At 48.9% G+C, this 26,290-nt stretch overlaps 1 protein-coding gene across 2 annotated transcripts in view; it reads right to left on the bottom strand.

Annotated features, from left to right (window-relative positions):
- Positions 1 to 1,387: 1,387 nt before the first annotated feature.
- The window catches only part of CYSTM1 (cysteine rich transmembrane module containing 1), a 57,174-nt gene continuing 32,271 nt past the window's right edge, over positions 1,388 to 26,290 (bottom strand). For both annotated transcript variants that reach the window (XM_081951374.1, XM_081951375.1), the window contains exon 3: positions 1,388 to 1,902. In XM_081951374.1, the coding sequence (XP_081807500.1) occupies positions 1,796 to 1,902 (107 nt within the window). In that variant the 3' untranslated portion in view covers positions 1,388 to 1,795. The remainder of the gene's footprint in view (positions 1,903 to 26,290) is intronic.

Below are 26,290 nucleotides of genomic sequence, written 5' to 3' on the forward strand. Positions count from 1 at the left end.
TGTTTTAAATTTAACTTGATATTTTAAACTTTTGTATTGATTTATTTATTAGCTGTACAGTTTGGCATATTTTACCCTCCTCTTATACATGTATTTATATAGTTATTTCTACGTTTTAATCTGTTGTATTTTAATACGGACTGTACACCGCCCCGAGTCCCTTTCGGGAGAGGGGGCGGTATATAAACGCTAATAATAAAATAAAATAAATAAACCAATTTCTGGTTTACAGGCGCTTCAAAATGTCCTCACTCAGGTCCATCCTCCAGGGCATCCATTGGGGGGACTATCTGGCCTCAGTGGACTTAACAGAGGCCTACCTGCACATTCCGATCCTGCCAGCCCATTGCAGGTACCTCAGATTCTCCCACGGGGACCTCCATTATCAATACTGGGCCCTTCCCTTCAGACTCCACCCCTCGCATCTTCACAAAGGTCCTCGCAGCATTGGCGGCTCACCTACGTACCACTCCGGTGAGACTCCAATGCTACCTGGACAAGGTGTTAGTTAAAGCAGGATCCCTCCCTCAGGCAATCACCGACCTTCGACTCACCATCCAGTGCCTCCAGTCTCGGGGGTTCTCTGTCAACTTTCCCAAAAGTCACCTTTCTCCCTCCACACGAATATTACAACTAGGGACAGTAATAGATTCTGTGACAGGGATAGTCCAGCTCTCCCCAGACCGCCTGGCCAGTCTCCGCCAGCTGGCAACCAGGGTACGCAGAAGTCAGTCAGTTTCCATCCTGACCTTGTCTCAGCTACTTGGCAAGATGGTCTCATGCATAGGGGTAGTTCCCTGGGCCCGGCTACACTTAACGTCCCCTTCAGTGGACTCTGATCCCGTTCCAGAGGAAGAAGCTGAGCAACTCTCTCCGGCCTATCCGTCTCCCAGCAGAGGTCCGCCTGTCCCTCCAATGGTGGCTGTCCCTGGCCCCGCAACGGGGTTGCACCTTCTGGGAGCCAGACAGAATGACAGTGACAACAAGCATTTGATTGTAGGACGTCATGTGCTCCTTCTGACGGACAATGTAGCTACGAAGGCACACATAAACCGCCAGGGGGGTACCCACTCCCGTTCCCTATGGCTGGAGGCCCTGAAGATCGGCTCTTGGGCAGAGAGACACTTGTCACTGGTGTCTGAACATATTTCAGGAACATCCAACCACCAGGCGGACTGGCTGAACCGAGCGACCCTCGACAACGGTGAGTGGCAACTTCTTCCTGAACTCTTCTAAGAGATCTGCAGGAGGTTCGGCACCCCACAAGTAGACTTGTTTGCCACCCCAGCGGTAGTGTGTCATCTATCTTTGAGAGCCAGTATACAAATAACTGGCATTTTTAGTGTTCTAAAAGTTTTGAGGGAAATATTGATTAGTGCCTTACCAATTTCCTGATCACATTTTATTGGACAAAGTTTATTAAAACAGAAAATTAAGCAAGTAGAGAAAACCAAAAATGCCTTAAATTATTGCATATTACTCCATTTCTAAGTATGTGTAAATTATGAATACATAATTTATAGTAAAAGCTTGTTAAATAAAATATAGTACATTATTTAAAGAACAATCATAAAGAAGAAGTGGGGAGGGCAATTCTCCACCCAAATCAAAAAGGATGCATTCAGCTTCATGCATCCAACTGGCAGGCATGTTATGCTCGGACAAAGCCATCTCATTTATTACAGTACTAAAAAGCTGCTGAAAAGAAGAGACAAGAGGAGCAGGAGGAGAAGAAAGAATAGACTGCATAGCACTCCAAGAGAGAGGTATCAAAAGGCTTTGCTTCTCAGGGATCTCAGGTCAGCATGTCCCAAAGACAGCAGCAGCACAATGCAGTCCAACATGCTGTCAGGCAGGCACTTTCACCAGAGGTGTCTCTTCGCTGTTCTTCCACAACATACACTGAGAAAAGAAAAGACACATCATCAAAACTTGAGGAACCATGTTTAACTCCAATCTTTTATGCAAATGTAGGCACCTGAAAAATGGCTTAAACTTCACACGCTCAACTGTTGCTACACTACATTCTGGACAGCGCCTTCTGGCTCAAGATAGCTGACTGGTACATTGATGGCTATTCATTGAAAGCTTGGCACAAGTGCTTATGAATAGAAAGTCCTGGAAGTGGGGGTACAAATCCAAAGAATTCCAGACTTGTCATCACTTCCACAGCCCAAGATATGTGTCTGCCATTAAAATGGCATAGATCTTACCTCTGCCATTTTAAATGGCTCTTTAAAACTAAATTTTGTAATCCAAAAATTGTAATTACAATTATTTATTTGAAGTACTGTATCCTATTTTTCAAAAATCCAAATGGCTTTTAGGGCAATTACTATGATAGCAACAAAAACAGGATGGAAGCTTTGAACAGAAGCAATGCGCAACAGGAACACAAACTTTTATCATTAATTAAGGACAAGGAAATATATTTAATTCAGGGATGTTAACAGAATAAAATAATGAGAAAAGATAATTTCAAGAGGATCAAAGAAATCACTAGAAAATTTTCAGCTGTTAGAAAAACTCAAAAGTTATCATTAAATAAATAGAAAATGCAAGACTGTACTGAAGCACTTTACAAATGGGTCTCCAAATGAAACATTTGTATGCTTCAAAATCAAATCATCTAGAAATTGAGTTATCAGAACCAGTAATCCAACTGTTGAATAAAAAAGCACTAAACAAACAGTCAGCCTTTAATTTCTTCCTGCAACATTTTGAACAATATAGTCACATTATGATTATATTTTGTCCAAAAAATATTTCCAAATTTCAATTCTTGTGCAATATTGGAAAAGGTATTTCTTTAAAGGATTTTCGTACCAGGACGCACCCAGCGTAAGATGACACTCTGTATCTCTTTTGGCCTTCAAGGAAATAAAAATAGATTTAAAGTTTGACTCCAACTAATTTCACAATTAGAGACAACCCTATTTGGAAACAAGGAAGCATTCCAGATGGGAGAAAAATGCCGCAGCATTTTGGTCCTTATAGAGTAGAAGAGAAGAAGGAAATGGCATTTAGGAGATGAAAACATGTAGGCATGATATTCAGGACAGCTTAGGCAGCAATAATTAAAAAATAATTACTAACAAACGAAGGACTTTCCTAATACAACTATAAGCCTTACTAAATTAATGTCCAGGGGGTTCACTGCATGACATTTCAGATGACCTCTTCGCTGAAGGCAGAGGACTAATATGGAAATTCTAGTTTTTCCTCATAAAAATGTTCAAAAATGACTTTGCTTTTTACATTATCTGTAACTTAATATCTAGACAATTTAAAAGTATTCAGAAAAAGGAAAATCTCTATTTAGTAAACAGTAAAGTTACTAATAATCTGAAAAGATTTCAAGATATGAAAATTTATTAGTCAAAATATTAAAAAGTCAAAACTAACTGGGAGACACATCACTGGATTTCTGGTTTTGCTTCATGGCTAATAAAAATGACCATTAGGCACCCTGCAGACTCCAGAGGGATGCATGGGGAACCAATACTATTCAAGTATGCAAGAGTGTTCATTATGAAGGAAGCAGCAAGAAGAGGAAGATTAGCCCCAACCCACTCTTTTCCCAGCCTACGAGACAGTATGCACCTTCTCAAGTTATTTATTTCATGCTGTGGGAAAAGATGGGAACGAAAGCATTTACAAACAGCTCTTAGAAAACAGTTTGGAAATGTGGAGAGATCAGCAGCAAGATAATCAAATTCTGAATAAAATACACATTTTGATTTCCTATTTAGAGCTCTTCTTCATCCAAAATATCTGAAGGGGACCACGTGAGGAAAAGTGCTTTAGGCAGGTTCTGCCAAAGTAATGAAAGCTTTGTGCTGCAGCTTTCATGATATGCAGCATGTTTTATTTATTTTATGGAAAAAAGACATTTTCCCCGAACAAAAGTACATGTGGGTTATATCACAGGTTGGTGCAGGTGTATTTCCAGGCTCAAAGCGAGGCATGGAGGGGACTCGCACGGTGCCCCGTACCCTGTTTTGGCTTCCAGGTTGGTGCAGGATTTGGGGCCTGGAAGGCTGCCTGCACCAACCTGGAAGCCAAAACAGGGCATGTCCCCTGCATGCACACACCCTCTTCACACCTGTGCACCAGAGACCCAAAGATCAACTATGTGTGGTGGAACTGGGCTGGGACGACAGCTGACATGCCGCAGAGAAGACTCTGCATGCCATCTGTGGCACGCGCGCCATACGTTCACCATCCCGGCTATAGAATAAGACAACTGGATCAGGGTGCTTCTACTATTCATTTCCCACACAGGCGTGGTCTTGCATCACATGAAGCATTCTTATACCTAATGCTGAAAATGTCTGCAGGGAGAATGTTAAAATGTATAAAGTGCACGTTGTTTCAGGTATTGTGCTGCTTAGGGATTTGTAGTTTGATGCCCATCCTGCACAGCCTGGCAGTGGTATGCTGCATATCCTATTGATCAAATAGTGCCATCTGATGTGTTCCAGACCTCATTTGTGATAGCACCTGCCTTCTGGAATGGCAATCTTCCAAAAGATTCGTATGGTTCCTACCCTGACTTTGTTTAAAAAGCCCTTTTTAAGGCTCTTCTCTCCAGGCTTGACTTAGAGTAAGTGGCAGAACTCTTGGAATAATTGGTTTGTGAGACTTCTTGCATTATTTCCCCACACATCTGCTTTTTATATTGCATGTATTTTATTTTTTGAAATGTATATACTTTGTGATGCCCAAGTCATGAGAGAGTTGGGAAATTTGAAACTTAGCTACTACTGTGCTTGCAAAATTGTGCCCTGAACTTTGAGTCTCCAGTATCTGTTAAATCTCTGCTTGAGCAATGTACATAGCCCATTCCCACAAACATTTTGGAAGATAGTTCAGTCTGCAACATTTTTCATTCTACCTTCAATTTCCATGATGCACAAAAAGGCATCTACTCATATTAGAAGATGATTCTTATCTTATGATAAGAAATTCAGCTTTAACTGAAAGTTAAAGCTAAAAGTTAAAGTAGGAAAGTCCAAGTGGCACGTTGCATTCTGAATGCAGAAACAGTATCATATAGAGTTGACTTACTTTCCTAAATCTAATTCCAAAAGGCTTTATAGTAAATGGAAATTATTGATCTCTCTTTCCATAGAAGAGAAAATAGCTGCAATGTGTTCTGGAGTATATACAGTATGCATTTTTCAATTAAATAATCCTTTCCTTAAATAATCCTTTATTCTACAAATTGGAGGGAAATTCGAAACTGATCTCTGGCTGCCTCTCCTCAGCCTTCTGATTGCCTGCAGCTACGAGTTTGCTCAGGAAGTCTGCCTTGCAATCAGATCGGCCAGTTCACGAGCTACGGCTCCACAGCTGTCTCCCCGCGGTGCTCCTTGATTCTGGGCACTCAGAGGGACGCGCGACCAGCCGTTTCGTGCGCAGCGGTTCCAGGCAAGTCTGGTGGCCATTCTGCAGATGGCCTGAGTCATACTTAGTATCAGCGGCCATTTTGCGGGTCGGAGAAGCCCACAAAGATAGCAGCGGCCATTTTGAGGCTCGGAAAAGCCTTGGAGAAAAAAAGTTGGCCATTTTGGATGCTTTAAAAAAGGCGCAAATTCTACAGCAGCCGTTTGGAGTGCCCAGCAACGTGGGATCACACCCGGTGGACCGGGTCAGAAGCGCCTGGCCAGCAAACGGGTGAGACCATTACCTATCTTATTGGGGTGTTGATTTATGTTTGGGGAAATGGCTGATCCAGCTATGAATACAAATGCAGGATTAGAGGAGGCAGGGCCATCAGGGGCAAAGAGCAGCAGGAAGAGGCAAGCCCTTCCTCAGGAGTAAACCCCAAGGTCTCTAAAGCGACTACCAGGGCAGAAGAGCATAGGCAGAAGGCCCTTGAGAAAGAATTTCAGAAGGCCCAAAAACAACAACGTAGTCTAATTGCCCAGCCCTCCCTCCCTCCCTCCAAGGATCACCAAGTGGCGTCCCCAGCTCCACCTGTCTTGCCTCCCATGGCCCCAGAAACACACACACACACGGCCTATTCAGAAGGGGAATTGTCTTCTTCGGAGTCCCCATCTTCGATGGAACCTGACAACAGAGGCAATTTCTTTGATTTATTTATTTATTTATTTTTCAGGATTTATAGACCGCCCCCTCTCCCCGAAGGGACTCGGGGTGGTGTACAGGTGTCTCATTAAAACGAATACAAAAGACGAATATCCTATACCCTTAAAAACGAATTAAACCTCATACAACTGTACAAAAAGTAAAAATTAAAAATTAAATTAAAAACAACTAAAAGCATACCCCTAGAAAATTTAAAAAATGCAGGCTTGAGGAACTAAAATTAGGAATTAGGAATTAGGCCAGGCCGGCTAAATTGAACAGGTGGGTCTTTAGTTTCTTACGGAAGGAGCGGAGGTTGGTGGTAGTCCTGATATCTGGGGGGAGGTCATTCCAAAGGGTCGGGCCCATCACAGAGAAGGCCCTACTCCTGGGCGTCGCCCGCTGGCATTGCCTAGTGGACGGCACCCGGAGGAGTCCCTCTCTGTGAGAGCGAATCGGCCGAAGGGATGTATGGGGCAGGATACGATCCCGCAGATAACTAGGTCCTGTGCCATGGAGCTCTTTGAAGATGATGACCAACACCTTGAAACGCACCCGAAAAGCCACAGGTAGCCAGTGCAGCCCGCGCAGCAAAGGTGTTATGTGGGAGTATCTAGTGGCTCCCACAATTGTCCACGCGGCCGCATTCTGAACCAGCTGCAGCCTTCGGGTGCATCTCGAGGGGAGCCCCATGTAGAGAGCATTACAGTAGTCCAGTCGAGACGTCACAAGCGCATGAGTGACTGTACATAGGGCATTCCGGTCCAATAGGGGACGCAATTGGCGCACCAGGCGAACCTGGTGGAATGCCCCCCTAGCCACGGCTGTCACATGGTCATCCATTGACAGCCGGGCATCCAGGAGGACACCCAAATTGCGTACCCGATCCACGGGGGCCAGCTGTTCGCCCCCAATGGCCAGTGATGGACGTAACTGGTTGAACCGGGGTGCCGGTAGCCACAGCCACTCCGTCTTGGACGGGTTGAGTTTTAGTCTGTTACTTCCCATCCAGATCCGAACGGCTTCCAAACATCGGGACATCACTTCGACGGCATCGTTGGGGTGGTCCGGGGTATAGATGTACAGCTGCGTATCATCAGCGTACAGATGGTAATCTACCCCGAACCCACAGATTATCTCGCCCAGTGGCTTCATGTATGTGTTGAACAGGAGAGGCGAGAGGATCGACCCCTGCGGCACCCCACAAGTGAGCGGCCTCGGGCTCGACCTCTGCCCCCCTGTCAACACACATTGCGTTCGACCAGAGAGGTAGGAAAAGAACCACCGCAAAACGGTGCCCCTCACCCCCAACCCCTCCAGGCGACGCAATAGGATACCATGGTCGATGGTATCAAAAGCCGCCGAGAGATCTAACAGGACCAAGATGGAGGAACAGCCCCCATCTCTGGCCCTCCAGAGATCATCCACCAACGCGACCAAAGCCATCTCCATGCTGTGACCGGGCCGGAAGCCGGACTGGCGAGGATCCAGATAATCAATTTCCTCCAGGTGCCGTGGGAACTATTGCGCCACCACACTCTCTACAACCTTCGCCAAAAAGGAAAGGTTGGAGACGGGACGGTAATTAACTAAATTAGCTGGGTCCAGGGAAGGCTTCTTGAGTAGGGGCCTCACCACCGCCTCTTTCAAGACGGCCGGCAAGGACCCCTCCCTCAGTGAAGCGTTCACTAATTCCTGGAGCCAACCTCGTGTGACCTCCCAGGATGCCAGTATAAGCCAGGAGGGACACGGGTCCAGTAAACATGTGGTGGCTCGCAGTCGTCCACGTAACCTGTCCATATCGTCGGAAGTAACAGAGTCAAACTCCTCCCAGAATGGCACCTCAAGACCTGCCTCCGACGTCTCTTCTAGACCGCTAGCGGAGACCCATTCGCTGCGAATCTGAGCTATTTTGTCGTGCAGATATTCCCCAAACTCCTCTGCTCTACCCTGCAAGGGTGCTTCCTGCGGCCTCTGGGAAAGGAGGGAGCGGGTCACCCTAAACAGGGCGGCAGGGCGGTTATCTGCGGACGCAATAAGAGTGGCACAATATTGTCATTTGGCCACTCTTAATGCCACAAGTAAGTCCGTAAATAGGCTCTTACCTGTGCTCGGTCAGACTCGGAGCGTGACGATCTCCATCTGCTCTCTAGGCGTCTCTTGCAACGCTTCATCACCCCCAGCTCCTCGGTAAACCAAGGGGCCTGGGTGATTCGATGCCGCAAGAGAGGCCGCAAAGGCGCAACCCGGTCCAAGGCACCGGCGGCCGCACTGTTCCATGCGGCCACTAGGTCCTCCGTCCGGGTGCGGGTCAGGGCTACAGGGAATGGCCCAAGCTCCGTCTGGAACCTATCAGGTTCCATCAAGCGCCTGGGGCGGAACCATCTAGAGCATTCCGGTTCCGCCTCCCTGCGATGGGGAGCAGCGGTTGGAAAGTCGAGCTGGAGAAGTGAGTGATCTGACCATGACAGGGGCTTGACAACTAAATCCCCTACTCCCAGATCACTCCTCCACTGGCCAGATACAAAAATAAGGTCCAGTGTGTGACCTCCCTCGTGTGTGGGGCCCCGAATTACCTGGGTCAGGTCCATGGCTGTCATGGAAGCCATGAACTCCCGAGCCACCTCGGAAGTTTCCCCTACCGATGGCAAGTTAAAGTCCCCCATGACTAACAGCCTGGGGGTCTCAACTGCCATCTCGGAGATCACCTCGAGGAGCTCGGGCAGGGCCGCTGATGCATAGCGAGGAGCCAGGTATACAATCAGCAAGCCCAACTGTCTCCCTGGGCCCCACTTCACACATAGGGACTCACAACCGGTTATCTGTGGCACAGTGGACTCTCTTGGCTCGAGACCCTCCCTTACGATAACCGCTACCCCACCACCCCTACCCTGGACCCGCGACTGATGGAATGCACGGTAGCCCGGCGGGCACATTTCCACGAGGGGGAGACCTCCCTCGTGGCCCAGCCAGGTCCGGCTCCCCCTCCGAGATCAAATCATTAATGAGGGGGGCTTTGTTGGCAACGGACCTGGCGTTGCATAGCATCAGTCTCAGGCCCCGGCCCTGTAGGTCCTGACCACCTAGATTGCGGGGGTTGGGACAAATGACCGGCCGTATCCAACGGCCCCGGTCTCCCAACCGGTTAAGAGATCTCACCCTTTCAATAGGGAGTGCACCTTTGAACAGGCTTCCCTCCCTTTTACACATGGCTCTGAGGCCACCCACACCATGTACACCTCACCTGCTGATATGGCAACCATCATTGCTGAAACCATTAAACAGGTCATGGCTGCTGGCCTACAACAGCAACCTCAACCTGTTCCATCACATAGCCATAAGCATAAATCTTCTGCTGCGGCTCAGCAACCTGATCCCTCTGCCTCTACTTCACAGGCCTCAATTGGCGGGGAGCAAGATAACCTACGGGACTCAGACCTGTCTGATGACGAGGTGGTCACCCCAGATACTCCTGCCTTTACCGGATTATTCAAAACTGATCGTTTTAAGTCCCTTCTACTTAAGGCCATTAAAGCTGCTAACTTACCATCTTCTGCTTCAGCTTCTACTTCACAGGATAAACTGGCAGAACCTGCTTCAACTGAGGGTCCCAATACCCCATTCACTTAACCCACGGTGGAAAAAGAGGTGATCCCTGTTCCCAAGATATTCCTGAACATCATCCAGAAGCAGTGGGAGTCTCAAGGCACGGACCCACAGCCGACCAACCTTGACAAACATCTCTACAACATTGTACCAGACCTCACCAAGTTCTTCGAGACTCCCCCAGTGGACGCACCAGTTGCAGCCCTGTCTTCACCTACTGTGGTGTCTGGAGCCCCTGAGGAGGTTCTCAAGCCTGAGGAGAAAAGGTCAGATCAAACCATAGTCAAAAACTATCAGGCTGGGGCCTGGACTGTTAGGGCCTCTACAGCCACTTCCTTTTTCTCCAGGGCAGCCCTGGTTTGGATTGAACAGCTTCAGGAGCGCATCACTCCTACTGACACTAGATCACATAGGGATCTCAACAAGATTAGGGCAGCGGTTGAATTTGCAGCTCATTCTTCCCTTAATGCTGCTAAATTCGCTTCTAAAGCCATGGCCTCTTCGGTCACGGCCATGCGTCTGGTTTGGCTCAAGCCATGGCAGGCGGATGTCCATACCAAGTGGTGCCTAGCAGCCTCCCCATTCTGTGACACCAAATTATTTGGTAATCCCTTAGACCCGTACCTCACGGAATCTAAAGACAAGCGCAAGGTCCTTTCATCCATCTACAAGAAACAGGACAGTCGGCCCACTCCCTTCTATAGGAGGTTGCCCTTTTGGCTGGCAGACGGGGGACCTTCCTTCCCCTGACCACAACACCAATCCTACACTCCCAGACAGGGATCTCACCAGGACAGATCCAATAGAAACACACAGCGTTTCCCCTCCAAGAAATCTTACCGTGGAGGAGGCAACTGCCATTTTCACATAGGAAATGACTATCTGGACTCTCTTCCGATCGGAGGCCACCTGGCGTTCTTTGCCCACCACTGGGAGACGACCACAACGACAATTGGGTACTCAAAACTGTCAAATTTGGTCTCATGCTAGAATTCCTCTCCATCCCCCAGGAACACTTCGTGCCATGCCTGGTCTCTCGGTGTCCTCACAAGAGGGCACTGATGGAACAAGCCATTCAGCACCTGTTGGAGATCCAGGCCATCCAACTGGTTCCTCCCCATCAGGAAGGGCAGGGTTTTTATTCCCGCCTGTTTGTGGTACCGAAGAATTCCGGGGGATGGAGAGCAATATTAGATCTAATTGAACCGCCACATTGTCTATCGGCGGTTCAAAATGCATTCTCTGCACACCATCCTCCAGGTGGTCAGGAAAGGCGACTTCCTCACGTCAGTAGACTTGACCGAAGCTTACCTTCATATCCCCATCTTCATAGACCACCGAAAATATCTCCGCTTCTCCTATGGGGGGAGGCACTTCCAGTAACGAGCTCTTCCATTCGGTCTATCCTCTGACCCCAGGGTATTCACAAAAGTACTGGCAGCACTGGCCGCCCAGATCAGGTCATCCCCAGTTCGGATTCTCTGTTACCCGGCCGACATCCTCTTGTTGTCCAGGTCTCCGGTTCAGGCAGAAAGAGATCTCGCCCTCACCATTCACACCTTGCGGAATCATGGGTTCAGGGTGAATCTCAAAAAGAGTCACCTTGTTCCTAGCACTCACCTTCTCCACCTCAGGGTCTTGATAGACATCATGACAGAGAGGGTGCTCCTATCCAACGACCGCATTCTCAGTCTGAGGGAACTTGTCAGGAAGGTGCTATGTCTATGCAAAGCTTCCCTTCTTCTCTCCCAAGTCTTGGGCAAGATGGTATCCTGCTTTGGGATAGTGCCGTGGGCCAGGTTTCACAGCAGGAGCCTTCAATGGTTCATGCTTCCACATCAAAAGGCCGATAGGGGCAGCTCTCCTTTCAGGGTCCCCCTTCCCAGACAGGTAATTACACTCTCTCAAATGGTGGCAGTCCCCAGCGATTTTGCAAGGAACCTTGTTCATAGAGCCGTGCCGTCTCACACTTATAACAGAAGTCTGACAGGATGGGGGGCACACATGCAGGACCTAGTGGCTCAGGGTCAGTGGTCCCTTGAAGAGAGCCAAAACAGCATAAATCGGCTGGAATTGCGGGTGGTTCACCTCGCCCTCAGACACTTCCACCACAGAGTTCAGGCCCGACACATATTAATCCTCACGGACAATACCACAACCAAGGCACACATAAACAGACAGGGGGGAATTCGTTCTGGTCCCTGATGCAGGAGTCCAACCTGTTGTGCCAGTGGGCGGAATCTCACCTGTCATCTCTCAGGTCAGAACACATTTCAGGGGTCTCCAATGTCCAAGCAGATTGGCTGAGCCGCACAACGATAGATCCGGCGGAGTGGAGCATCCATCCAAACCTCTTCCATCGACTGACACTACGGTTCGGCCTCCCAGTCCTAGACCTGTTCGTGACAGCAGACAACAACCAGGTACCCAGGTATTACTCAAGGTTCATGGACCCCATGACAGAAGGAGTAGACGCTCTCAGATGCCAGTGGCCCAGGGGTCTCCTGTATGCATTTCCTCCCCTTCCCCTCATTCAGAGGGTAATTCAAAAAATGCTGGAGCAGGAGGCAGAACTGTTGCTGCTAGCGCCGAATTGGCCACGCCAGCCTTGGTATGCCGACCTAGTGACTCTGTCAATCTCCACCCCATGGCACATCCCACGGTCTCTCCTGTCTCTACACCAAGGGTCAGTTTGTCATCCCAACCCCCAGTGGCTGCAATTAACTGCATGGCGATTGAGCAGCAAGCCTTAACAGCCGATAACATCTCCCTCAACATCATTGCTACCATTCAGGCATCACGCAGAAGCTCTACTAACTGCATTTATGATGTCACATTGCGGACTTTTGCTCTGTGGTGTTCCAACCAGACTGTTGACCCACTTAGGGCATCCATTCCGCAGATATTGGACTTCCCGCAGAGGGGGCTTGATCAGGGACTTACCCCTAACACGCTACACCGACAGGTGGCCACTCTGGCCTCTGTTCTGGATGGCCTGGCATCCAAACATCTACTTTCTCACCCCTTGATCTGGAGATTTCTCCGTGGAGCGTCCAACCTGCGTCCCCCTGCCATACATAGATATCCGACTTGCGACTTATCTCGTGTTCTAGAGGCTTTGACTTCCGTCCCCTTTGAACCTATGAGATCCATTTCTTTGAAACTGTTGTCCTTTAAAACACTATTTTTGGTGGTTGTAACTTCAGCAAGATGTATTTCTGATTTGGCTGCTCTTTCAGTCAGGCATTACTTGTGCGTGTTCCATCCAGACCAAGTTGTCTTAAGACTGGACCCGACATTCATACCGAAGGTCAATAGCGGTTTCCACTGAGGTCAGGAGTTGACCTTACCTGATTTCTGTCCGTCTCCCTGTCATGAGAGGGAGCACAAGTGGCACACTCTTGACATACGTCGTGCCCTCAAGATCTACATTGACCGCACCATCTGCCACTCGGAAGCTCTCTTCATTTTCTTTTGCCAGGCCTCCTTGGGTACCAAGGCTTCATCAAAAGGAAATGTCGCCAGGTCACCAAAGCCCACCTGACTGCAAAAGCTTCCTTTTCCCATATAGCCCATCGCCTCTCCGTCTCTGTCAGTTTTCGGGAGGTGTAAGCGCAAGGCTGCAGGTGCCCGTCAGTGTTTGCTTGAAGTAACACTGCTCCCACCGCCATATCACTAGCGTCAGCTTGAACGATAAATGGTGCATCCATGTCCGGGTGTTTCAAAACGGGTTCACCTGCAATGAGTCGCTTTAGTTTTTTGAATGTGGCCTGACATTCCATAGTCCATTTTAATGGCTTCCCCGGTTTGGGTTTGGCCTCTCCTTTTGACTTTAGGAGATTTGTAATAGGTAGCGCAATGCTGGCAAAGGATGGAATAAATTGACGATAAAAATTCGCAAATCCCAAAAAACTCTGCAATTGTTTGCGGGTGCGGGGGGGTGCCCATTCGGTAACGGCTTGGACTTTAGCTGGATCCATCTTGATGACATTGTGGGAGATGCGATAGCCAAGGTAGTCGATTTTTTCCTGATGAAATTCACATTTAGACAATTTGGCATAAAGCTCCGCCGCGCAGAGTTTTTTGAGAACAGAACGCACCAATGTCACATGTTCCTCACGTGTTTCCGTGTAAATAAGGGTGTCATCAAGATAGACTATCACGCCTTTGTATAGGTGGTCATGCAAAACTTCATTTATTAGTTACATGAAAACCGCTGTAGGCCAAAAGGGAGTACTCGGAATTGAAAACAACCAAGTGCGCAGTTGAAAGCAGTTTTCCATTCATCTCCCTTTTTAATCCTGACTCTGTAATAAGCCTCCCTTAAGTCCAATTTTGTGAAAATCCTCCCTTTACCCAAATGGGCCAACATGTCCTTCATCAAAGGGAGGAAGTAAACACTGTGAACAGACACAGCATTTAAGTTCTTATAATTCACACAGAGGCAAAGAGAGCCATCATTTTTTTCTCTAATCAGCACTGGAGCAGCCACTCAGGGCCTGACAGGTTCAATAAACCCCCTTCGTAATTTTTTATCAATAAATTTCCGTAATTCGTCCATTTCATGGGGGGTCATTGAGTAGATTTGGGGTTTTGGAAGTTTCCCCCCTGCGAGAATATCAATACTGCAATCTGTTGCGTGGTGATCCTTATCAGAGGATTTCTCACTGAAAACATCCTTTAGGTCCCAATATTCTTTTGGGATTTTCTCCTCCCCCTCAATTTTTTCTTGTCCTGTGGCCACTAGGTTAGGTTTAGCGTTAATGGGCTTTGGAGCCCCCCCTCACCCTCAGAAGGTGTTGTGGATCGGATGCACGACCACCCTTTCCGCCAATTGATGTGTGGGTTCCACTTCCGTAACCAAGGTAATCCTAGTATGAGAGGCCAATCCATTCCTGGGGCGACAATAAAACTTAATTTCTTGGTGAGTTCCCATCCACATGTCTATTGGCTCAGTCACAAAATGGGCAGTGCTCCCCCCCCCCTCTATTGAGCCGTCCAGCTGGCAAAAAGCAATGGGGACTTTTAAAGCTTTCAATTTCAGCCCGTTTTTCCACCACCTCAGGACTAACGATGCAACGTGTGCATCCTGAATCTAAGAGGGCCAGCATTTTTTCTTGCGCTCCAGTAGAGGGCACTTTTAGTTCTACTGGGATAGTCATGGGGCCCGATCGGGAACTTACCAGTCGTTCGTCGTCAGATTCAGTTTCACTTTTTTCCGATGAGGAGGATGGTTCCCCCTCCCTTAGGGTGGGATGGAATTGCGCAGTCAGCTCCACCCCTTTCATGGCGGTTTCCCTTCTTTTCCCAGGCTGTTTGTCTGGTTTTCTCTCTCCCCCAGTAGTAGGTTTTGATCCCATCTTGGTGTGGCAGTTTGCTGCGATGTGCCCCTCCTTCCCACAATGGAAACAGGTCGGGGCTTGCTACTAGACCAACTTTTCCCTCCTTTTGGAACTCTTTGGAGGGCCTTGGGGGTGGGAGTAGCCTTCTCTTCTCACTGTCATCAAGGTACTTGTCTCAGGCCAAATCAATTTCCACATCTGCTGCCAATTCATACCAGTGCTGCAATGTGTGGGGAGCACCCCTGTTTACACAGTTCTGGTACATGTCTTTGTTTAAACTGTCCATGAAGCCATCCAACAGGGCTTGTTCGGACCAACCCCTCATATAAACAGACAATTCACGAAATTCTTGCGTATATTCAGCAACTGGTCTGTTTCCCTGGGTGAGGGTTTTAAATTTAGTTCTGGCTTTTCGCTCTGTGAGTCGATCATCAAAGCGTTTCCTCAGGGCAGCGATAAACCTATTGTAATCTCTCAGTAGGGGGGAGTTAGCGTTATGCAGAGCAACCATCCAAGCAGCCGCTTTATCAGGGTAACAATTCTTACCTTGGCTTCTTCTGTAGGCAAATCCTCGCCAAACTGACGCATGTAATTCCACACCTGAACGAGAAAAAATCCTAGATCTTTTGCCTCCCCACCGAATTTCATTCCAAGTGGAAGAACTTTGGCCATCCGGTGTCTGCGGGGACCCCCTCCCCCTCTTGGGATGGCTCTGGCGGCTGCTGCTACTGAGGTTGGGGCTTGTTTATCCTGCTCATCACCCCCATCCACAGCCCCAGTCTCTCTCGGGCAGAACAGACCCTCTGCAGTTCTCTCCTCTGTTTCTGGGAGAAGATCTTCTCTTCCAGGACCACTCTCACGTAAATGTTGCCTCTCCCAAGCCTCTTCGAAGAGTTTCATGGCCTGAGACATCATAAGGTTCTCCTCGACCTCCTGCCGCTCAGTGGCTGGACGCCTCTGTCTCCTTGTGGTGACCCCAAACGGAGTTTCCTTAGGATCATACTTCTGCCCCACTCCCAATGTCCATCTGGGGCGAACAGATTGTTCTTCCAAGTGTAGTCCAGCCATTCGCTCCGTTTCCAGAGGGCAAGAGGATGCAGTTGCTCCCATGTCTTCCTCCTGGTCGCTGCTTGGGTGTGACATTTTTTTGAAGTTTGAGATTTTATTGCACTCCCCTTGGAAGGTGTTAACTCCGGGTTGAATGCAAAACTGAGATCTTGCTTAATGTCAGGGCAGCCTCCATCAGTAACCAAGAAAAAAACCTGGGGTCCCCACAATTGCTTCTCCCCTCATCCTGGCTCGCCGGGTCTCCACAGACTGGGCCAGCTTTGCTAGCATGACAGATTCCACTTACTCCTCCCCATCCCATTTCCCATGGATTACTTATTTTTTGATTACTTAATTTTGTATTAGCCAATTTTTAGTCGAATAAAATTACAGATTTTATGGAAAATAGGAGATTGTAGATGACTCTCCAAGAGGAGCCACATATTTACCATATTAGATAACAAACATGAAGATTCTTTTCTCCATTGGATTGATGGGAGAGTCCAGAATGGGTACCTCTAGCCTGCTAGCTCTATTGACCGCGTTGAAATTCTGAGGACACGCTTCCCTGGTAACAGTCCTCAGTCTCTCAACTCTGAAAAGCTCGTTATGATGCTTTTTCCAGTGCTCAGGGATCCTGAGGAAAAAGTTTGTTGGTTGTTATGTTGTATTTCCTGGTTATTCCACAGAGACAGCAATGAGGTGTTAGGAGGACTTTAAAAGCTGCGGCGAGCGCTTTCGCGCCTTTCGGAGTCAGAGGCAGTAAATGGCCTTTGAAGCTAGGGAGGGCTGTTGGAAGGTGGCTATTTCGCTCCTTTTCTTGGCACGAGCCTTGGAAGCTGGGACGGGAGCTTTAGAGACCCTAGCAGCCGATCTTTCAGCCACTCCGAGAGCCTGTCATTTTCGAGGCTTCTATCGGCAAGGACTTTCCTTGGCGTGGCAGGAGCTGAGGTCTACATGGTTTTTAAAGCCACAAGGGCAATCCGACTACTCGCTGATTAGGCTATAGTTATTTCCGTGCCATTTTCATTTCAGCGAGCTTTCCTGAGTAGCAGCGGCAATAAGGCCCTGCCTGAGGGAGGCTTAGGACTAAGGCCAATATTTTCTCCACAGGCACTCTTTGGAGAGGGAGTTGCTGGGCGATAGAGCTGCCACGCTCCTGATTTCTCCACATCGCTGCAGCAGCAGGGAGTTGCTTAAGACATCCAGGACAATAACGGTGAGGCCAGTGTGCATTGTCAAGCCTGGGGTTAGCCCAGTGACTTGAGGATCCTGCTCCACTTTACAACTGCTGGATCGGGGGCCCATTGTACCTGTAGATCTGCAGGGACATCAAGGAGTACATCAGGTACTACCTCCTAGGGCCTGGTTCCCAGACGCCCTTAGTAAGCAGGGTGAGCAGGAGTAATTGTCTAGATCTAGGGTATAGTCAGACCTTCTGGTTCCTCTGAGGCCAGAATTCCCTGAGACAGCTGATGGGCGACAGTCTGGTAGGGGACACAGGCATATTCCAGAGGTAACTTTCACCCTTACAGTGGCAGGGTTCCATCTGTAGGGGGGGCTTCAGGAACAGGACGTGCCACCTTTTTTGAGACTGGATTTTTCAGGCCATCAGAGAGGAAATTGCTTAGATGCATCAGAGCCAACAATTACCCGGGCAAGTTGCCAACCAGGACAGGCATCTTGAGCTAGGGCACCCTGCAGGGGAGCCCTCCAAAGGGCCAGGCCAAGGGCCTTATTCCCAGGATCTCCATCCAGAGCCAGTCTTCCCTGTCAGAAGGGGAGATTCCTGGCAAAGGACATTTTCTGAAGGTGAAGGTGACAGCCTTGTAGACCGATCTTCAAGAGCCTATTTAGTCCCTCTCTCTTTAAATAACTTCTCTCTAAAGTTCGAAGCACTGCTTGCCTGGGGAAGGATTCTGTTGCTCAAGAGCCAACCCAGGGTTTGGTAGAGCAGGACGACTTCCTTTTCATGAAGCACACTACAGAGGTGGATGCCATCCCTATTCCAGGGATTTTCTTGGACATTATAAAGAGACAACGGGCTTCTTCAGCCGTATTTGCTAGACCCAGCAGCTCAGAGAAAGACTGTTGTCTTACCTGAATGGTCGTTCTCTGTACGCTGTGGGAGAATTCAAGCATGGGTTCAACTTCTGTCTATCTGCCCAGTGACTGAGTTTTTTAAAGAGCTTTGGCCACGCCTCCTTGGCTCGACTGCCTTCAGTTTCTCAATGAAGATGTGAACCAGAAGAAGACTTGCGATGATCAGCAGTTTGCTCTGAAGTTCTCTCACAAATGGACACTGGACCTAAGCCCTTCGGCCAGGAATGGATTCTCCATGTAAGACAATGGTCTTTCTCCGGTGCACTGCTTGGAGAATCCAAATGTGGGATATACCCAGGCTTAGTGTCGCAAGGGCGGGAGATAGGCTGGTCCAGGGTCCTATCTGTCTCATGAATCTGCTGAAGGACCCATCGCCCAAACACCACCTCAGCCGAGGCAAATGAGTCCAGCTTATAATTCCTGACAAACGGCAATGGAAAGGCCCAGGATGCAGCTCTGCAGACCTCCTCCATTGATGCCTGTGTAACCCAGGCAGCTGTAGTAGCCATGCTGCAAATTGAATGAGCCATAATCTGGCCTGCTACCTGTCTGGATTGATGTTCGTAGGCCACCGCTATGCAGGGCCACAGCCATCGGCCAATTGTGGAAGGAGACACTTTCTTGCCCATGGAAGCAGGCTGAAAGGAGACAAAGAATGATTCTGTCCATCGGAAATACGCAGTCCTTTTAATGTAGCGGTGGATTGCCCTTCTGACATCCAAAATGGTGCCACCATTTTTTGGTGGGGTGGCTGGCGCTGGGACAAAAATCTGGTAAAATGACCTCCTATGACTGTGAAAACAGGAGTTCACTTTAGGAATGAAGGATGGGTCTAGTCTGAGGATGACCCTGTCCGGTCGGATGATGCACAGGTTTTCCTGGATGGAGAGTTCCGCCAGCTCTCACATTCTCCTTGCAAAGGTGACAGCCACAAGGAAGGCGACTTTAAACATCAGAAGTTGGAGACTCATTGTTTTCAAAGGTCTGAACAGTGGATTGATGCGAGAACAATGAAAAGATCCCATGTGGGATATCGATGAATCACTGGTGGTCTCAGATTTGCTGCACCCCACAGAAAACTATGCACCCATGGATATTGCAAAAGAGAGTGCATGGAGTCAGTTCTCAGGATCATGGACAAAGCAACCACCTGTCTCCAGAGAGTATTGGGGGCAAGCCCCCTGTCGAGTTCGTGTTACAAAAATTCAAGTACCTGAGGAATCAAAGATGAAATAGGATCGATGAGGTTGGCGGAACACTACTGCAGGATGCGTTGTAAATGCAGTTTGTGGACTCCCGTTTCAAAGCCTGGATAGTCTGCATAACATGCCCAGAGAAATTGCCCCTTCTCAGCAGATCCCTCTCAAGTGTCAGACGGTTAGCTGGAGCCACTGAAGCTTGGGGTGGACCAGCACCCCTGGCTGAGAGAGATCCTGTTCTGGGGTATCCTCCATGGATGGGAGATGGATAGGCTGATCAAGTCTGCGAACCATGGACGTCTTGGCCAGTACGGAGCAACCAGAAGGACTTCTGCTTCCTCTGTGAAAATCTTCCTGATCACCCTCAGGATGAGGGCAAGGGAAACGTACAGAAGGCCCCAAGGTCAAGGGCTGCAGAGAGTATCTATTCTCTCTGCTCCCAGTGTCTGGAACCTAGAGAAAAATCTTGGGAGATGAGCATTCTCTGAACAGGCAAACAGGTCCATTCGTGGCTGGACAAATCTTTCGGATAGATGATGAAAGAGATCTGGATGCAGGCGCCATTCCAATTGGTCCACAGTGGCCCTGCTCAGCCGGTCCGCCTGGGTATTGGTTGCTCCCGAAATATGCTCCACTCGAATGTAGAGAAAATGGGCCTCCACCCAAAGTCCTAGTTTTTCCAATTCCTGCATCAAGGCCTTGGAGTGGATGCCCCCTTGGCAGTTCACATGCGCCTTGATGACTACATTGTCCATGAGTAGGAGAACATGTCGGCCAGCTACCTGGTCTTGGAATCGACGGAGGGCAGATGGGCGGGCCTCAGTTCCAGCCAGTTGATGCTGTTTTCCAGCTCCTCCTGCAACCATCGATCCTTTGATATCTGGGATTGGAGATGGGTGCCCCAGCCGAACAGACTAGTGTCCGAAATTACAATCTCACGGTTGGGCTCCTTGAATAGGCAACTCTTGTCTTTGGCAGGGGAAGTCCATCAGAGGAGCAACCAACATACTATCATGGGTACTCGTATCTTGATACTGTAGTTGTTTCTACTGGATCTTTGATGCGGCAACAGGAACCATGCAATGGCCAGGCATGTAATCTCGCTGATGGGATGACTGAGATACAGGAAATCATTTTTTCCAACAAGCGGGAGATAATTATCAGTGGCATTAGTTGCTGAGATCAGATCAAGGTCACCATCACCCATATGCTGGATTGCCAATCCTGGGGCAGGCCACCCCACCCCACCCGAGCTCTTTGGCACTAGGAAGAGTATTGAATAAAATCTTAGAACTTCTTGACCTGTTGGGACCGGTTCAATCACCCTGATATCTAATAGGTGGCAGATCTTGGTCTCCATGCGCTCCCTCTTGGTGAGATCTCTGGACGTGGGACAGCTCAGAAAGTGACATGGATGGAGGGACAGAAATTCTAGAGTGAAGCCCAGGCTCACTGTCTGCAGCACCCAAGCATCCGTGGTGGTGTCTTCCCACTGACTGGGAAAAGCTCGTAAACGAACACCAATGGGAAGATTGGGGTGGGAGTCACTTGGCTCTCCAGAAGGGTCTGTTTCCAGCCCAACAGAAAGGCCTCCTGCCATAGGCCTGCTGTCCACTCCTGTCCTGATATCTGTCTGTTCCCTGAGAGTAAGATCACTGAAACGGGTTGGGGAATCCAGATTCAGCTGGTCAAAAGGTCTGCCTACAGTAATAGGACGCGCCCCTGTGGTCCACCCATCTTTGACTAAATAGTAAGACCTTCTTATACATTGTCTCAATCAATAATGGATCAAAAGCCTCACTGAATAGGTTGTCCCCTTTTAAGGGGGCTGAGGCAAGATGCCATTTTGACCTCATGTCTGCCTACCAGTGACAGAGCCACATGAGCCTTCTCAAAGTAACATTAGCTGCCAAAGCCCGCAATGCGAACTTGGCCGCGTTGAGAGTGGCGTCTACAGAATACTCTGTCACCGCCAGCTTGTTTATATCCTGGTGGAGCCTAGTATCATCAAGGGGAATTTTGGCTAGAAGTTGGCGAAGCCAGAGGAGAGTAGCCCTATTAAAAAATGAAGCCGAGGTAGCCACCTTGATTGCCCAGGCTGAGGCCTGATGAAATCTGTGGAATGAAGTCTCCGCCTTCTTGTCTTCCACCTTCATACTCTCCATCAGATCTGAGGGGATGAGAGCCGAAGACATGAGAGCGGCCACCAGGGCATCTACCTTGGGCCATTGGAGAAGGTGTTCGAGATCTGGACCTACTGAATATAGTCTTTTACTGCTTTCACTTGGAGCTGCAACTGAACCAGGTTATATCCATTGACATTGGACTATGTCGATGAACAACTGAGGAGCAGGGACTACTTCATGTTCAGTTGGGGGTTCAGTGAACAGTCGCTCACTTTGGTCCTATGGCTCTTTCAATGGTTCCGAAGAACAGCCTGCCACCCAGTGGTGAAATTCAAATTTTTTTACTACCGGTTCTGTAGGCGTGGCTTGGTGGGCTTGGCAGGGGAAGGATACTGCAAAATCCCCATTCCCTCCCCACTCCTGGGGGAAGGGTATTGCAAAATCTCTAAACCCACCCCACTCTAGGGACAGCCAGAGGTGGCATTTGCCGGTTCTCCGAACTACTCAAAATTTCCACTACCAGTTCTCCAAAACCTGTCAGAATCTGCTGAATTTCACACCTGTGCCGCCCCCAAATTTGTGATTGATCTGGCCTTATAAAGGAGGGATTTAAGAGCTGATTTGAAAAGACCCGTAAATGCGGGTCTATCTGGGGTCATGCCTTCATCCTCTGAAAGAACCTGTTCTGTGATCTCCTCCTTCCCCGCTAGTGAGACCTCACTGTGTACAGATTGTCTGGGGATAGAGGTTCCTGTAGGAAAATCAAATCCCCCCCCCCTTTGTGCTTGCCTATCCAGGACTGGAACATTCCCAGGTAAGGGCGGAACCAGGCTGATTCTGCATTGGAACGCCATTTCCACTCCTTGGGCAATGACTTCCGAAATATAAGCCCGTAGTTCCTGGGTTAAGCCAGGAACCTCCGGAGGGCGTAGGCCTGCTGCCATTGGGGAAAAGGTAGCTGAGGGAACTGAATCTCTGGGACTTACAGGTAATTCCTCCTCTGCTACTGTTAGACAAACGAAAGGGGTGAAATCCTCTTCAAAGCAGGCCACTTGTAGCACCCAAGAGTCTGATATATTATCAGGTGGCCAATCCTGCACTTCTTCCATGGACTCAGGAATAGCTGTTGTCTGTCTCAGAAGAGAAGAAGTCTCTCTCAAGGCTCTCTGTGCCTTGGAAAATTGTTTTTCTAATGCCTTCTGGCATCTGCTGGAATCCTTGTCAGCAGCAGCAGAAGCCTTGTGAGATGAAAAACCCTTGGACCTGGTACTCTTTGAGGGCCCTTTGGATTATGATCTGGTCTCTTTTGATCCTGGCCCTGAGTGCAGATCTGAAGAAGACCCTGGGTGAGGTTGCTCCACCCCGTTACGATGGTCTGCCATTCCCAGTGTCAAGCCAAAGTACACACAGAGATAAGACCGATAACACAACCACTCACCATCTGTTACAAGGTCAAGTTAATGCGAGGCTCTGCGGACCTGCAATGCCGTTAGGCGGCCACAGCCTTACCAGAGTGAGACTGAGTTCTCGGACAGTGAGCTCCGGGGCTAAGAAATGCTGCGCGCCCTGGCTGTCTCATACAAGTGCTCTGGCACTTGATCAGTCTGTAAGGGGACTCCAAATGCTGAATCACCTTGTGAGGCTTCCGAAACTCGTGGCTGGATGACCTGGAGGCAGCCGCTATCTGCATGGAAACTGATAGCAACTGAAAATGGTGGCAGGTGTGAGGCTGCACAAAATAGCGGTGGGCACAAAAACCAGCTCAAGGCGCAAAACTGAGCTTGGTTGCTAAGTGCCTCTTATCCCCATTATCATGGCGCTCCTTGATCGTCCTCTAAAGCCAATGCGGGAAGTAAGACTGGGTCCGGAGCCGGGTCCTACCGTCCTGCCGTAAATTGGCCAAGAGACACTAGCAGAGTGCTCAATCAGCCAGATGGCATCTGAGCCAGGCCTCCGATGTTGAAGAGATGTTAAAATCGAAGAGACTCTCAGCCAGTTGCAAGGTGGCTACAAGCCCTCCAAAAACTCAAATTGTAGATACAGTGGGGCAAAAAAGTATTTAGTCAACCACCAATTGTGCAAGTTCTCCCACTTAAAAAGATGAGAGAGGCCTGTAATTGGCATCATAGGTAGACCTCAACTATGAGAGACAAAATGTTAAAATAAAAGACCAAACAATCACATTGGCTGATTTGGAAAGAATTTATTTGCAAATTATGGTGGAAAATAAGTATTTGGTCACCTACAAACAAGCAAGATTTCTGGCTCTCACAGACCTGTACCCTCTTCTTTAGGAGGCTCCTCTGTCCTGCACTCATTACCTGTATCAATGGCACCTGTTTGAACTTGTCATCAGTATAAAAGACACCTGTCCACAACCTCAAACAGTCACACTCCAAACTCCACTATGGTGAAGACCAAAGAGCTGTCAAAGGACACCAGAAACAAAATTGTAGACCTGCACCAGGCTGGGAAGACTGAATCTGCAATAGGCAAGCAGCTTGGTGTGAACAAATCAACTGTGGGAGCAATAATTAGAAAATGGAAGACATACAAGACCACTGATAATCTCCCTCGATCTGGGGCTCCATGCAAGATCTCACCCCGTGGGGTCAAAATGATCCCAAGAACGGTGAGCAAAAATCCCAGGATCACACGGGGGGACCTAGTGAATGACCTGCAGAGAGCTGGGACCAATGTAACAAAGGCTACCATCAGTAACACACTACGCCGCCAGGGACTCAGATCCTGCAGTGCCAGACGTGTCCCCCTACTTAAGCCAGTCCATGTCCGGGCCCATCTGAAGTTTGCTAGAGAGCATTTGGATGATCCAGAAGACAATTGGGAGAATGTCATATGGTCGGATGAAACCAAAATAGAACTGTTTGGTAGAAACACAACTCGTCGTGTTTGAAGGAGAGGGAATGCTGAGTTGCATCCAAAGAACACCATACCTACTGTGAAGCACGGGGGTGGCAACATCATGTTTTGGGGCTGTTTCTCTGCAAAGAGGCTAGGACGACTGATCCGTGTACAGGACAGAATGAATGGGGCCATGTATCGTGGGATTTTGAGTGCAAACCTCCTTCCATCAGCAAGGGCATTGAATATGAAACGTGGCTGGGTCTTTCAACAAGACAATGATTCCAAACATATCGCCCGGGCAATGAAGGAGTGGCTTCGTAAGCAGCATTTCAAGGTCCTGGAGTGGCCTAGCCAGTCTCCAGATCTCAACCCCAAAGAAAATCTTTGGAGGGAGTTGAAAGTCCGTGTTGCCCAATGACAGCCCCAAAACATCACTGCTCTAGAGATCTGCATGGATGAATGGGCCAACATACCAGCAACAGTGTGTGCCAACCTTGTGAAGACTTACAGAAAACGTTTGACCTCTGTCATTGCCAACAAAGGATATATAACGAAATATTGAGATGAACTTTTGATATTGACCAAATACTTATTATTTGCAAATAAATTATTTCCAAATCAGCCAATGTGATTGTTTGGTTTTTTTTTTTTACATTTTGTCTCTCATAGTTGAGGTCTACCTATGATGCAAATTACAGGCCTCTTTCATCTTTTTAAGTGGGAGAACTTGCACAATTGGTCGCTGACTAAATACTTTTTTGCCCCACTGTATAATGGGCTGTTTGGAGAATACAAGACAAAGAATTCTGTTTTTCTGCTCAGTTCAGTGGGGAGAGAATATTGTCACCCCTTATGGGCTTGACTGAGTCAAGAAACTGAAGGCAGTCGAGCCAAGGAGACTTGGCCAGAGCTCTTTAAAAAACTCAGTCACTGGGCAGATAGACAGAAGTTGAACTCATGCTTGGATTCTCCAAGAAGCGCACAGGAAAACACACTTTACTGTGTGGATCCTGAACTCCTGCACTTGGTCCATGTCCCAAAGGTTGATACTCCAGTGGCTGCCTTAACTTCACCCTCAGTACTTCCACTGGACGCAGAAGATGCATTGAAGGCGGAAGAGAGGAAGGAAGAGATGGCTCTTCACAGAGCACATTAGGCTGATTTCTGGGCGACCTGGGCCCCCATGACGGCATCCGTTTTCACCTGAGCATCGGTGCACTGGCTCAGACGGCTTCAAAGTTGAATCCCAGCGGAGGATCTGCGGGCACACTAGGATCTCCGCAAAATCATTGCGTGGGCTGGAGCTGTGCAAGAAGCCTGCTCGGGCAGGGGGAGGGAGGGAAGCCCAGGCCCGCCCGTCCTAGCCACCCCTTCACTCCTGCTACCGGGACGCCGCCGAGAGTCTGGCAGAATATATCCCGACTGGTAGCGGCAGTGCAACAGCCGCCGCTACTGGGGGCGAAAGGGTGATGATAGTGAGGACGGGCGGGCCCGGGCTTCCCTCCCTCCCCTCCCGCCCGAGCAGGCTTCTTGCACAGCTCCAGCCCGCGGCTCTGGATTATATTATGCCAGACCCTCAGCGGCATCTTTAGGTGGGTAGCTTGCCTCCCCGCCAGCAGCCTCTCCACTAGCATCCTGGCTAGAAGCAGAAGCGAAACAGCCACTGTTGGGGAAGGGACAAAAGGTTCTCGCCACCACCACCCCTTCACCCCTGGTAATGGCAGCTGTTGCGCTTCCTCTTCCAGTCCGGATGTTGGCAGAGGAGCTGCTGGCAGGGAGGCGAGCTACCCGCATAGACGCCGTGACGGCTTGGCAGAATATATCCTGGCTAGAAGCGGCAGCGCTTTGGATCGCAGATCCTCATCAGAGCTGCGGGCTGGAGCTGTGCAAGAAGCCTGCTCAGACGGGC

The sequence above is a fragment of the Natrix helvetica genome, assembly GCF_964273705.1.
Source record: "Natrix helvetica genome assembly, chromosome: 4".
NCBI classification, from domain to species: Eukaryota; Metazoa; Chordata; class Lepidosauria; order Squamata; family Natricidae; genus Natrix; species Natrix helvetica.